The following is a 13823-nucleotide window of genomic DNA, read 5'->3' as shown; positions in this document are numbered from 1 at the left end:
AGATAGCTACCAACTTCTTAGCTGTCGCTAGCATCATAACGATTCCCCCCTTCCCCCTTTTTCAATTTTTTTTTATTTTTTTATAATTTTTATTTTATTTCTCTTACCATAACAACAAACTATCATATTCATTTTCTTCAAAATATATTTTTCCGTATAAAATCTATTCTCATTCATATTTAGACACTTTTAATCAACGATGTAAAACCCAAATATAAAGACATTTGAATTTAATAGTGGTTAGTCAAATAAAGTAAATAAATTGGAATAGGGAAAGATCGGTACCACGCTACCGATCCTTGCCCAATCATACTTAAGTCATCATTCAATCTATTTATTTTCCTCTTCACCTCGCCCAGTCTTCCATTAATTTAAGTCATCGTTCATATTTAAACATGTTGCTCAATAAATTGTAAATCCGCTTTTGAATGCCTTCTAAAGTTTTTCTTAATGCTCACAGAAAATATTTAGTGAAAATAAAAAAATTGCATTTCTAACAAAAAAACGTGGGCTAAAGAGTTATTGTTTTTAGTCGGTTTTGCAAATTCGTACATAAATCATCGTTCAATCTATTTATTATCACCTTGCCTCACCGTGAAGTTTTGAAAATTAAAGTAAGACTTTCCATTAATATTCTTAAGGACGGAACCCCATTTGAATAATGTTTTGGACCTCACTACTATATTTTTTTAGTTTTTGGCTTAAATTTACATTTATTGCTCAATAAACCGTAAAACTGCTCTTATGAAAGTTTTCTTTAGCCCTTGGCTGGAGACATGTTTTGCACAAATTCCGGCTAAAGGTTGTTGAAATTTGTTAGTAAACATGTGGGTTATGGCCATAATAAAGGATTAAAGATTGCTTCAGTATGCGTATAAATACGCTCTTTTTTTTTTTTTTGTAATAAATACGTTATCATTCAGACTCTATTCGCCCCCACATTCCGACCTTACGCTTATTGTCTGTCTAAATTGTGCACACTCCTAAGACAAACCCTAAACACTCAAAGAGATAGACAAGAACGCTCAAGATTCAACTAGAAACTAATCTGCACACATTAGTACTAGAGCTTTTGTATAAGAAGATAATATAAATTGAAGGAGGCTTTGATTCATTCAATTAGATGGCCATAAATAACGAAGAGCCTGAGAAACTAAAGAGCGAGAATCGTCGAACTTCTAGCATGAGGAAAATTTCAGCTGACAAGATTGTCTACCAGTTGCAATAGATTTCAGTACATACAGTGCATGCGCCAACCCTCTTTCAAGCCACAAGTCGTGCTCATATTCAAGCCTGGATCATGTAATGTAATGTAGGGAGTATTAAGTTGCCGAAACAATTCTCAATCAAAGGGATGAAAAGAAATTCTCATTGAAGGTCGAATGAGCAATGCTTCTTGACTAAAATGTAATCGAAGTAAACAACAAACATTACTTAGAAATCTTGAGTAATTGATGCAGCTAAGGCCCCTGGGGCGATGGGGCTGTAAAACAAAGAAAACCCCGTTTTCTGATGATACAAGTAGCGGTATACATCTAAAAGATCATTACATCTTCAAAGAATGGGTATAAAAAACATATGGTTATCGGAGTTGTACACTCATCTTCAAAAAATAAAAAAATAAAAAAAAAGAATTCCTTACCATAACGCCAAACTATTACCTTCATGTTTTACAAAATGTATTTTCAGCAAAAATTTTCTTATAATCCATGTCAAAACACTTGAAAAAAATGATATAAATATAAATCTAAAGATATTTGAATCTAAATAAAGTAAGGTAGGAAGAAAAATAAAATAAAAAATGATACGATTGGTACATTTCTACCGATCGACCACAAGAAGTATCGCTGTAAAGGTAGCAATGATATCCTGAGTTAGTCGCTAGTAAGGTCGCTAGTAAGGTAGCTAATAACTTCAGAGTTGTCGCTAGAATCATAACGATTCCCCCCTTCCCCCTTTTTCAATTTTTTTTCTTTTTTAGTTTTTTTATTTTTTTACTTTTTATAATTTTTCTTTTGTTTCTCTTACCATAACAACAAACTATTATATTGATTTTCTTCAAAATATATTTTTCCGTACAAAATCTATTATCATTCATATTTAGACACTTTTAATCAACGATGTAAAACCTAAATATAAAGACATTTGAATTTAATAGTGGTTAGTCAAATAGAGTAAATAAATTGGAATAGGGAAAGATCGGTACCACGCTACCGATCATCGCCCAATCGTACTTAAGTCATCGTTCAATCCATTTATTTTCCTCTTTGCCTCGCCCAGTCTTACATTAATTTAAATCATCATTCATATTTAAACATGTTGCTCAATAAATTGTAAATCCGCTTTCGAAGGCCTTATAAAGTTTTTCTCAATGCTCACGGAAAATATTTAGCAAAAATAAAAAAATTGCATTTCTGACAAAAAAATGTGGGCTAAACAGTTATTGTTTTTAGTCGGTTTTGCAAATTCGTATATAAATCATCGTTCAATCTATTTATTAAAACCTCGCCTCACCGTGAAGTTTTGAAAATTAAAGTAAGACTTTCCGTTGATATTCTTAAGGACGGAACCCCATTTGAACAATGTTTTGGGCCTCACTACTATATTTTTTTAGTTTTTGGCTTAAATTTACATTTATTGCTCAATAAACCGTAAAACTGCTCTTTTAAAGTTTTCTTTAGCCCTTGGCTGGAGACATGTATTGCTCAAATTCCAACTAAACGTTGTTGAAATTTGTTAGGAAACATGTGGGTTATGGCCATAATAAAGGATTAAAGATTGCTTCAGCATGCGTATAAATACGCTCTTTTTTATTTTATTTTTAATAAATACGCTATCGCTCAGACTCTATTCGCCCCCACATTTAACGTGCAAAGTGGATATGCGAATAAGCCTTGTGAATACAATAAAGTCCAACCTTACGCCTATTGTCTGTCAAAATTGTGCACTCCTAAGACAAACCCTAAATACTCAAAGAGATAGACAAAAATGCTCAAGATTCAACTAGAAACTAATCTGCACACATTAGTACTAGGGCTTTTGTATAAGAAGATAATATAACAATGAAGGAGGCTTTGATTCATTCAATTAGATGGCCATAAATAACGAAGAGCCTAAGAAACTAAAGAGCGAGAATCGCCGAACTTCTAGCATGAGGAAAAATTGCAGCTGACAAGATTGTCGACCAGTTGCGGTAGATTTCAGTACATACAGTGCATGCGCCAACCCTCTTTCAAGCCACAAGTCGTGCTCGTATTCAAGCCTGGATCATGTAATGTAATGTAGGGAGTATTAAGTTGCCGGAACAATTCTCAATCAAAAGGATGAAAAGAAATTCTCGTTGAAGGTCAAATGAGCAATGCTTCTTGACTAAAATGTAATCATAGTAACCAACAAACATTACGTAGAAATCTTGAGTAATTGATGCAGCTAAGGCCCCTGGGGCGATGGGGCTGTAAAACAAAGAAAACCCCGTTTTCTGATGATACAACTAGCGGTATACATCTAAAAGATGATTACATCTTCAAAGAATGGGTATCAAAAACATATGGTTATTGGAGTTGCACACTCATCTTCAAAAAATAAAAAAAAAATAAAAAGAATTCCTTACCATAACGCCAAACTATTATCTTCATGTTTTACAAAATGTATTTTCAGCAAAAAATTTCTTATAATCCATGTCAAAACACTCGAAAACAATGATATAAATATAAATCTAAAGATATTTGAATCTAAATAAAGTAAGGTAGGAAGAAAAATAAAATCAAAGAAAAAAAAGAAAAATAAAATAAAAAATGATACGATTGGTACGTATCTACCGATCGACCTCAAGAACTGTCGCTGTAAAGGTAGCAACTGTATCCCAATTTAGTCGCTAGTAAGGTAGCTAATAACTTTAAGGTTGTCGCTAGCATCATAACGATTCCCCCCTTCCCCCTTTTTCAATTTTTTTTCTTTTTTAGTTTTTATATTTTTTTATTTTTTTATATTTTATATTTTTTTACTTTTTATAATTTTTCTTTTATTTCTCTTACCATAACAACAAACTATTATATTCATTTTCTTCAAAATATATTTTTCCAAACAAAATCTATTATCATTCATATTTAAACACTTTTAATCAACGATGTAAAACCTAAATATAAAGACATTTGAATTTAATAGTGGTTAGTCAAATAGAGTAAATAAATTGGAATAGGGAAAGATCGGTACCACTCTACCGATCATCGCCCAATCGTACTTAAGTCATCGTTCAATCTATTTATTTTCCTCTTTGCCTCGCCCAGTCTTACATTAATTTAAATCATCATTCATATTTAAAAATGTTGCTCAATAAATTGTAAATCCGCTTTTGAATGCCTTAAAAGTTTTTCTCAATGCTCACGGAAAATATTTAGCAAAAATAAAAAAAATTGCATTTCTGACAAAAAAATGTGGGCTAAATAGTTATTGTTTTTAGTCGGTTTTGCAAATTCGTATATAAATCATCATTTAATCTATTTATTAAAATCTCACCTCACCGTGAAGTTTTGAAAATTAAAGTAAGACTTTCCGTTGATATTCTTAAGGACGGAACCCCATTTGAATAATGTTTTGGGCCTCACTACTATATTTTTTAAGTTTTTGGCTTAAATTTACATTTATTGCTCAATAAACCGTAAAACTGCTCTTATAAAGTTTTCCTTAGCCCTTGGCTAGAGACATGTATTGCTCAAATTCCGGCTAAAAGTTGTTGAAATTTGTTGGTAAACATGTGGGTTATGGCCATAATAAAGGATTAAAGATTGCTTCAGCATGCGTATAAATACGCTCTTTTTTATTTTATTTTTAATAAATATGCTATCGCTCAGACTCTATTCGCCCCCACATTTAACGTGCAAAGTGGATATGCGAATAAGCCTTGTGAATACAATAAACTCCGACCTTACGCCTATTGTCTGTCAAAATTGTGCACTCCTAAGACAAACCCTAAATACTCAAAGAGATAGACAAAAATGCTCAAGATTCAACTAGAAACTAATTTGCATACATTAGTACTAGAGCTTTTGTATAAGAAGATAATATAACAATGAAGGAGGCTTTGATTCATTCAATCAGATGGCCATAAATAACAAAGAGCCTGAGAAACTAAAGAGCGAGAATCGTCGAACTTCTAGCATGAGGAAAATTGCAGCTGACAAGATTGTCTACCAGTTGCAATAGATTTCAGTACATACAGGGCATGCGCCAACCCTCTTTCAAGCCACAAGTCGTGCTCATATTCAAGCCTGGATCATGTAATGTAATGTAGGGAGCATTAAATTGCCGAAACAATTCTTAATCAAAAGGATGAAAAGAAATTCTCATTGAAGGTCAAATGAGCAATGCTTCTTGCCTAAAATGTAATCGTAGTAAACAACAAACATTACTTAGAAATCTTGAGTAATTGATGCAGCTAAGGCCCCTGGGGCAATGGGGCTGTAAAGCAAAGAAAACCCCGTTTTCTGATGATACAAGTAGCAGTATACATCTAAAAGATCATTACATCTTCAAAGAATGGGTATAAAAAACATATGGTTATCGGAGTTGTACACTCACCTCTGGTTTTCCTCTCTCTCTCTCTCTCTCTCTCAATCTCTTCTTTCTCCCATGTGGAAGCTCAGGTGGCTTTTAGGCCGAGAACTGGAACTTTAGAAACGCCAGCAACATCCTATTGAAAGTTGGATTCACCTCAAGTTTTTTCATAGAATAAGATATAGGCCTCAGAGCGAAGAACGTCATCTAGGGAAACCTGACGCACATGTGCATCGCTAGCATAATACCACCCATGACCAATATTTTCTCTCTCAGTTTTTCCTCTGCTCCTTTCGCCCCCTCTCACGTATGCAACATAGTGGCCCCCTCTCATGGTTCCAGAATGCTCCACAACCCCAAGTAGCTGGTATTCATACTTTTCCCCATCTATGCACCTGTAAAGCTCAAAAGAACACCATGGCCACACTATTAATACACTTGGCAATCGGAAATTTAACTTGCAATCTGTATAACCAATTAATTCAGTCTAAACCACACTAAGGAAACTAGGAACAAAACGAGCAAGCAAGTACTATGTGAAGCACATGTAACTACATTATGAGTCCATATACGCATCGGCAATATCTTCTACATTATGATAATTTCACAAAGATAAGCTCAACCATGTATTGGCATTAGGAGTAAATCAGATGAAGCAAATTGTAATTGTTTTTAGAACTGAAACATTTCAACCACGTGAAAAAAATTAAAAATTATGCATAGATGACTTCTTGATTCCGTTTCCAAAAGACATCAAAACAAGCTCTAGTATGTAACAACACATGGACCAACAGAACAGAAAGGCTTAAACAAGTCTGGAAACCTATGAAAAAAAGTTCTAAATGTTGAAAGCATAATGTAGCTTAATTTCTCCTTGGTGTTATTGACATATTAACTATCATTTAATATGCTTCCTCCTTTATGTGTAATAATTTCACTACTGTTTTCTCCGACAGGAAAAAAAGGACTAAATACCTTGTTTCTTCCTATTTCCAAAAAAAAAGTTACCAGTGCCAATGACCTTAGAGCATCCCCAACGCGGGCTTTATCCTCCTTGAGGCTACCACATTTATAGCTCTAATGAAAAATTTCATCCCCAATGGGCCGGAAAATGGGGCTACATCCACCACATGGGCTAGCAACTTCAATCCTTGGGTAGCAAAGAGTTAGGCTACATCTAGCCCCAAAAAGTACGGGGACCCACACCAAATTGAGGTAATAATTCCAAAACAAACACACAAATTATAGTCCATTATTTAATGATAATTCCAAAACAAACACACAAACTAGAGTGCATTATTTAAAGGAAACAAGGTATAAAGATAATATTAACAGTATGGTTGCCATTCAGCTCTATGCAGGAACATCCCATGGAGTCATAGAATAATTCTATTTCAGAGTAGTATATTAAGAGTTCAAGTTCTTGAGGTGACAAATGATCGGCCAACCACGTGCCACAACCCCCTCGCAAGCTGCTGTTGTCTACCTACTAGTGCTAACCCTGCTCTCCCCCTCCCATTAAGATGGTATAAAATGGTTTTCCTAACAATTTGAATGTTTCTTCCAAGAAAGGGCCAAAACAGAATCATGAGTCCATGACAAGCAGTAATGTTTCTGTGGCATTTTGAAATGTAAAATAAACTTTAATAAAAAGTAAGATAGATACCTGGAATCCATATATGGCCTAAGATCAATTTTTTCTCCGAAACTGATATGGCCATTCGATTTACTCAAGCGACCACGAGTATCTTGGCTGAACCTCTTAAGATGAATAGTCAAAATAGGTGGGGCCCTGTTGATGAGGTACCTTTTAGTCGCATTCCTCTTCACATTCACAAGTTTGGAATTTACTTCCTCATCCTCACTTTCTTCTGATTCACGATGTCCATCCAATATCCCATAATTAGTCTGTGGTACAATGTCACAGGTGAAACTAGCACTTCTAGACTCATCAGCCCTAGAATCAATGACTTGATCACTGAAACTTTCTAGACTGCAAGCGTTAGTGCAATCTGAAGTATTTGACTGCACTGGAGGAGCATCTTCCATCTCATCTTGTTGTTGACAAACAACAGAATTCGACTTATCTGATTGACCATTCTCAATTGCTGAGCAATTTTGGTTCAAGCAATTTATTTTTCCATCGTGCAAAACGAAGTTTTCACCAAACTGATTACAACCAGTATTGCTTTTGACATTCCCATTACCAAGCCTTCTGACATCAGCAGGACCCGTATTTAAACTCAGTGAGTCACCTTGTGTTCTAGCCTCACATCCATTTAACAAAACTTTAGCAGCAGATTTTACCTGCTTCTTTTCTTCCAACCTTTGGCGTTGAAGAATTTTGGAACAGTTCTCACAATGCCAAGCATTTTCATTGGCAAGAAGCTCGGGCTTTATGAAATGAGACAAACAACTCTCTACAGTCACTGGAGAATCAGTATCATCAACTTCATCAGGATCAGACTCACTAGCTATGATACTAGTGTCTGTGCCTCCCTCACCTACAGAGGGTCTTGTAGGGGGCCCATAAACTTCAGGTTCGTTGAATAAGTCCCCAAAGCCAAAGTCATCTTGTCCACAACCCACAACCGATGAGGAGGCCTCACCTTCGCCTCCCATGATTTCCTCGGTGGTAGAACACTCTGCTTTATATGGAAGCAACAAAACTTCAGAATCCTGAACCTGTAATGGGAGCTCTTCCTCCCAAGAATTCACTGAAGAACGGTCAGGTTCTACATTGGGTTCCTTATTAAGCGTAAAAACCTGATTACTAGATTCAGAGCCACTCTGTAGAAAGACATCATTAAGATGTGAACTCTTGTTTTCGGAATCTTGAACAATTGAGACATCATTATTTTGTGAAGAGAAATCATTGTCATCTAACATATTTCCCGAATCAAGATAATCCAACCATGAACAGTCATCCAACAAAGTTAATGTTTGCTCTGCTGCATCCTCACAGACTTCATTGTCATCTAACATATTTCCTGAATCAAGATAATCCAACCCTGAACAATCATCCAACAAAGTTGATGTTTGCTCTGCTGCATCCTCACAGACTTGTTCATTTGGAGATTCTTGGACAGCAGATAGACTATTTACAACTAATTCCTTTTGTTCAGCCACATTTGGGTCGGTTGACCTAGACTGTGGCTGGTCAGAATGGTCAGAAACCTCACCGCTGGTTGATGGCGTTGGAACACTTGGTGATGGTACAGAATTCTTCTCTTTGTTATTTTTAGGCCGAAGCTTTCCACTCCTCTTAGGCGGCAACTTCGTCTTCTTTGCTCGAGAGATGGGTTGGGCAGCCTTAGATGGGGATTTTCTGGTTGGAACTGACAATGACAGATCTAAAAATGACTCGTACACAGTTGAGGAGTGACGACATTCAACACAGCAAACAGTACTTGATGTTTGGCCCCCAAATGTAGCATCCACAAAAGTAGGACCTGAGTTTGATGGATTCCCATTTTCCTGAGAAGAATTTATACGTTTCCTCATACTCAACTCCTCAGTGCACAATCCATCCAGTAAGCAACGAAGCAATTCATGACTGTCTTGCTGCTGATATCCCCTAAATTGGGGAGCCTTGGAACAAACACAACCAAAAAGTGACCTTGGGTTTATCACATTCTTAAGTCCTGCCTCTGGTTTTGCTTCAGTAAAGAGTTTCTTCAATGAAACAGTAAGAGCTCCAGTAGATGCATCTAAATTTAAGAAGTAACCCCGCAACTTATCTATGGCTAGAAGGTTCTGTAAGACGGAATTAAAGAAGCAAGTGTTACCAAGATTAACCAAGCCTCTAACCATATAACCACCTCTTCCATCCAAACCACATGATATGTTGCTAGCTGATTTGATTTCGCTTGTCACACTGCCACTTGCAAACCACATATCCTCAGCATTAACCGATGATCCCTCCGATGAATGACCCTTTATCAATTTCACAACATCCGCAAACACATCTTTTTGTTCACCATCCTCTTCCGTCTTTTCAATTGTAACAAGCATGTTGCACGGGAAGCACCACCACATCTGTGGCTTTTCAAAGTGGATCACAATTGGGTGACGAGTCTGCCTGGCATGCCGAACTGCATGACACTGAGGGGTTGTAGGAAGCCCAATCCCGCCACAAGAATAATGACCACACTCCAAACAAACCCAAATGGCTTTGGACTCCGATTTTGAATCCACTGAGGAACTTCCTTTCTTCTTCCCATGTTTTCCCTTTCCCTTACCACCCCTCCTATCAAGCGCTCCTTCCCTGCAATCTTCACACCTACCAGGTCCTGAAGACCCAATTTTAGCTGACAATTTATCCAAATCAACACCTTTTTCAACATGAGGACAAGGCCTTCTCTCTTTCGCAACTGAAACCCCATCATCACCGTCCTTAACACTTGGGTTGCTTGGTTGGGGGACTTTTTTGGGGGAATCGGCTGCAACCAACTTCTCCCTTGGAGGAGCTCTAGCCTTCTTCTTAACTTTCTTCCCCATAAATTCCTAAAACAAATCAAAACACGCCAACTATAACAACAACAATAATGATAACAATATGAGCAAAAGATCAATAACCATTAGCAACTACTGCAAACAACCAAATACCGAAATGTAAACCGACTCCCATTATCTACTCAAATAAATACATTCTGCTCAAAATTACATGAAAAAAAAAAAAAAAGCAAAACCCATAACAGATTCTAAATTTGAAGAGAAACCCTTTTGCAATAATTGAAAAAAAATCGAAGAAACGAGGAGAACAATCAAAACCCACTATCTGCTACACAATAAACTAACCACGAAAGAGCAAGAGACGCCTATGAAGATTTAGTTTTTACAGAGAACCCAACAAAGATTTGGATTGTAAAGTGCAAATAACAGGTTACGGGCAATCGATAAGGTGAAGCCGAAGCACAAATCAATCGAAAATTAATTGAACTAAAACATTAAAATATTTCAAAATATTCATTGTTTTACCTCAAAATCTGGAGAAGAAGACCAGTAACGCCCGGAGAGCTTTTCAGGGAAATCGTCGCATAGGATGAAAGGAGAGATTGGTGTTCGAGGTTTAGGATCTATCCAGGTCGGAGAGGCGGAGAGAGGGTGGGGTGTTGTAAATTTAAGGGCTTTTGGCGCACCCCCTAATCTTTCTGCTTACTAGTTACCCTCCCCAATGAATGGCAGAGATGGTAAAGAGTAACAGTGGGTAACTGGTAAATAGAGAGAGAGCAGAGAGACGAAGGATTTTGTTGTTGGTGGAATTTGAAAAGGGTTACAATTACAGTACTGCCTGCCTTATCTTTTTATCTTTTTACGAGTGAGTTTTTAACATCTCCATTGTCGATGCTGTTAGAGCATCATGATATGCCTTTTTTTTTTAAAGGAAGACAATATATTATCGACTTGAAATCGAAGGTTACATCATATCTTTGAGGAGGAGATCCTGAATAAGGTTAAGGGATTCTCAAACCAAACTATTACATTGCCAATGGAAGTAGCAAACTAAGCCAATCTATGGGCTATTCCATTACAAGTTCTAAGGGCGTGCAGAAACTTAGAAGGGTGTAGAGTTTCCATAATCTGAAAAGTATCTCTAGTAGAGTTTCCGTAATCTGAAAAGTCTCTGCTAATAATCCCAATGCAGACAAGTCTCGTGAGTGATCTCTGAAAGCGGCAAGAGCTTGAGTTGAATTGCTCTCCATCTCGACTTGGACCTATAGTTACGTTAACTATTATAAAATAATTAAAATTGATTTTAGTTTTTATTCTATTGGTTCAATGAGACCCTTACTTTAAATTTTTAATTAAATATATTTGATTTCTTCTTTGTTTATTGTAAGGAAAACTAAAAGTAAAAAGTCAAATAGTTTAGCTGTCATATCATATATCATATATCATATATCAATTGAAGAATATTTGAATATTTTTTAATCTTTTTTGACATCTTCTTTGAAGAAGCGTTACCAATTTATTTCACGTTGCAAAACTTGATCATGAAGGAGGCTTCAAAATTTAATACGAGAAATCAAGAAGGAGATATTGACTTTGCGGCAGCGGGTTATTTGTTCCACGATATTTTAGAAAAGCAACGTGCCGTTTTGATAATTTGGCACATAATTACATCACTTTTGTGTTTGGGTTGGTAATTTTCTTCCCGTAATAATTATAGTTACTCTTTGACCGGTTTGGCAATGCAGTTTATGTAAAGCAAAATTTGTAAACTCAGATTTTGCATTGCAGTTTTAAATTTATTATAATCAAAATACTTAAATTTCATATTTGAATAAATTTTTTTTTTATTAAACGATAGATTTTGTTATATTAAATATTATATTAATTACTTACGAGATTTGAACTCACGCCGTCATGCAATAACTCAATTCATTTGTACCACTATGGTAAAATGTCATTTGTTAATATTCGAATATTGAATGTGACTAATTTGACTATTATAAAAAATAAATTGCAATACAAAGTCGGAAAATATAAAACTGTGCCTGATGTGGATCAAAGTCCAAATGGAGACGATGGTCTACAAAAAAATGACTTCATTAAGTGACATGGCTAAAGAGATAACCATTAGATCACTTTTTTAATCGCTATAGAAAAGTAATTTTCTAACTATTTATATGAGCCTAAACTCGTGTGGTATTCTTCAGGATAACGATCAAATGAGGAGTGAGGAGTTGACCGAGTGTGGTAGTGGAAGGTAAGTTACTTATGTGGACAAATGTGAGCATGGCAAGAAAAGTCGAAATGGTGTCAATAATGTGACGATGCTTGCTTTCAACGAATTTATTTTGTTGTGAAGTATGAAGACACGAAAAACATTTTTGAATACTTGAGACTCAAAACTCAAAAAAACAAGTGATTTAACACCGTCACTTAGAAGATACATTAAAAAAGGTATGAAATAATTAAATTGCTAGCCATAGCCACATAAGTTTGAAAAAGCGTAAAAATTTCATGTTTCTTTTCGTTGGATAGATCCACAAGTAACATGAATAATCATATGTAAATAGTACGTAACAACGAAACAATAGGCTTCCACCCACCAAAGTGTGTTGTAAAGAAAGGGAATACTAGCACGTTCATGATTCAAGACAAAAGGAAGCTGTGTGGAGTTACAAAATTTTTGAAAATTAATAGAACTTGAACCTAAGCTAGAACTTAAACTAGACAAAAGAGACGTAGATGGATAACCAAGACGTTGATGCCAAACAATGAATGACACATCAAGAGTTTGAGGAGACGAAAACAATAACAAATAGAGTCCATCTTTACATGGGACCTGAAAAAAGAAATAAATCAATACGTAAATCATAGATATGATAAAAAGCAAAGAAACGTTTTCATATGTAAAACGTGCAATGGAAAAAAGATTTTTGCATAAAAATAGGAAGAGAAAAAGAATTTCAAAGGTGAAACGCTATACTTGTTTCATTTCAAGTACTGCATCTACTGGCTTCTTTGTCTCACAACATGCGATATTCCTACTCTAAACTACACTAAAAGGGAGCGGGAGAGTTTGAACTCATAATGGGGCCTAACCATCACTTGCTTATAACCAATTTCCATCATAATACAATTATTATGACTTTATTACCAAATTGTATTTGTGTATGATTATGCAATGTGTAAATATGACACTTGTGGTGTCACTCAGTACTACGATTTAGTGATATTTCTTTTTACTTGTAGGTTCGATTCTCGCTAAAAGCAAATTTGAACCACATTATTACTAACTCATTGCAAAGTTCAACCCACTCTCTCATCTCTTAATGTAGATAATATCGTTTATTAAAAAAAAAATTGATGACACTTAAGGTAAAGACTCATTCAATTTCTTTTAGTGACATTATTTATAGTGCACAATTAGTCACTTTATCATAAATAATACTAGTTTTGCAATTCAGGGTAATATAGTGCTTACAATCCACTATTTTTTTTCGGTAAACAACTACACTCCTCTTTTGACTCCTAAGTTTCTCCCTCACCCTTGTAATACTGGGAAAAATAACTTCCTTTGACACATGCAGAGCATGCATGTATGACTCTTTCTAGTAAACCCAAAATTTTCTCAGATTTGGCCTTAATTAATTAATGGCATTAAACTTGACACCACGTATCTCCTTGATTCAAAGGAAATTATATATGCCGTGCAATGCATCCAAATTTCCTATATCTTAGCATCACTAAAACTACCACAACACAAATTCAAAATATAAATACCGACCACTGGACAAGTCTTAATACATACTCATTAC

At 35.5% G+C, this 13823-nt stretch overlaps 1 protein-coding gene across 2 annotated transcripts; it reads right to left on the bottom strand.

Annotated features, from left to right (window-relative positions):
* Window positions 1–5004: 5004 nt before the first annotated feature.
* Window positions 5005–10917, bottom strand: LOC137723502 (ubiquitin carboxyl-terminal hydrolase 2). 2 transcript variants are annotated; one of them, XR_015961295.1, is made up of 4 exons: window positions 10534–10876; window positions 7220–10059; window positions 5578–5948; window positions 5005–5267 (listed from the first exon to the last, which is right to left on the bottom strand). XR_015961295.1 is itself a non-coding variant. In XM_068462695.2 (3 exons), exons 2-3 carry the CDS (start codon window positions 10051–10053, stop codon window positions 5711–5713), a joined length of 3072 nt encoding a protein of 1023 aa, XP_068318796.2. In that variant the 5' UTR covers window positions 10054–10059; window positions 10534–10917; the 3' UTR covers window positions 5346–5710. The 2 variants fall into 2 exon arrangements, 1 of the variants encoding a protein (XP_068318796.2); XM_068462695.2 differs by lacking the exon at window positions 5005–5267 and having other exon boundaries at window positions 5346–5948; window positions 10534–10917.
* Between the last annotated feature and the right edge of the window lie 2906 nt (window positions 10918–13823).

This window comes from Pyrus communis, chromosome 4 (genome assembly GCF_041283825.1).
Source record: "Pyrus communis isolate YQ-2024b chromosome 4, ASM4128382v1, whole genome shotgun sequence".
NCBI lineage: Eukaryota > Viridiplantae > Streptophyta > Magnoliopsida > Rosales > Rosaceae > Pyrus > Pyrus communis.
Note: the sequence above shows the minus strand (reverse complement) of the source record. Positions and strands in the feature narration are given on the sequence as shown.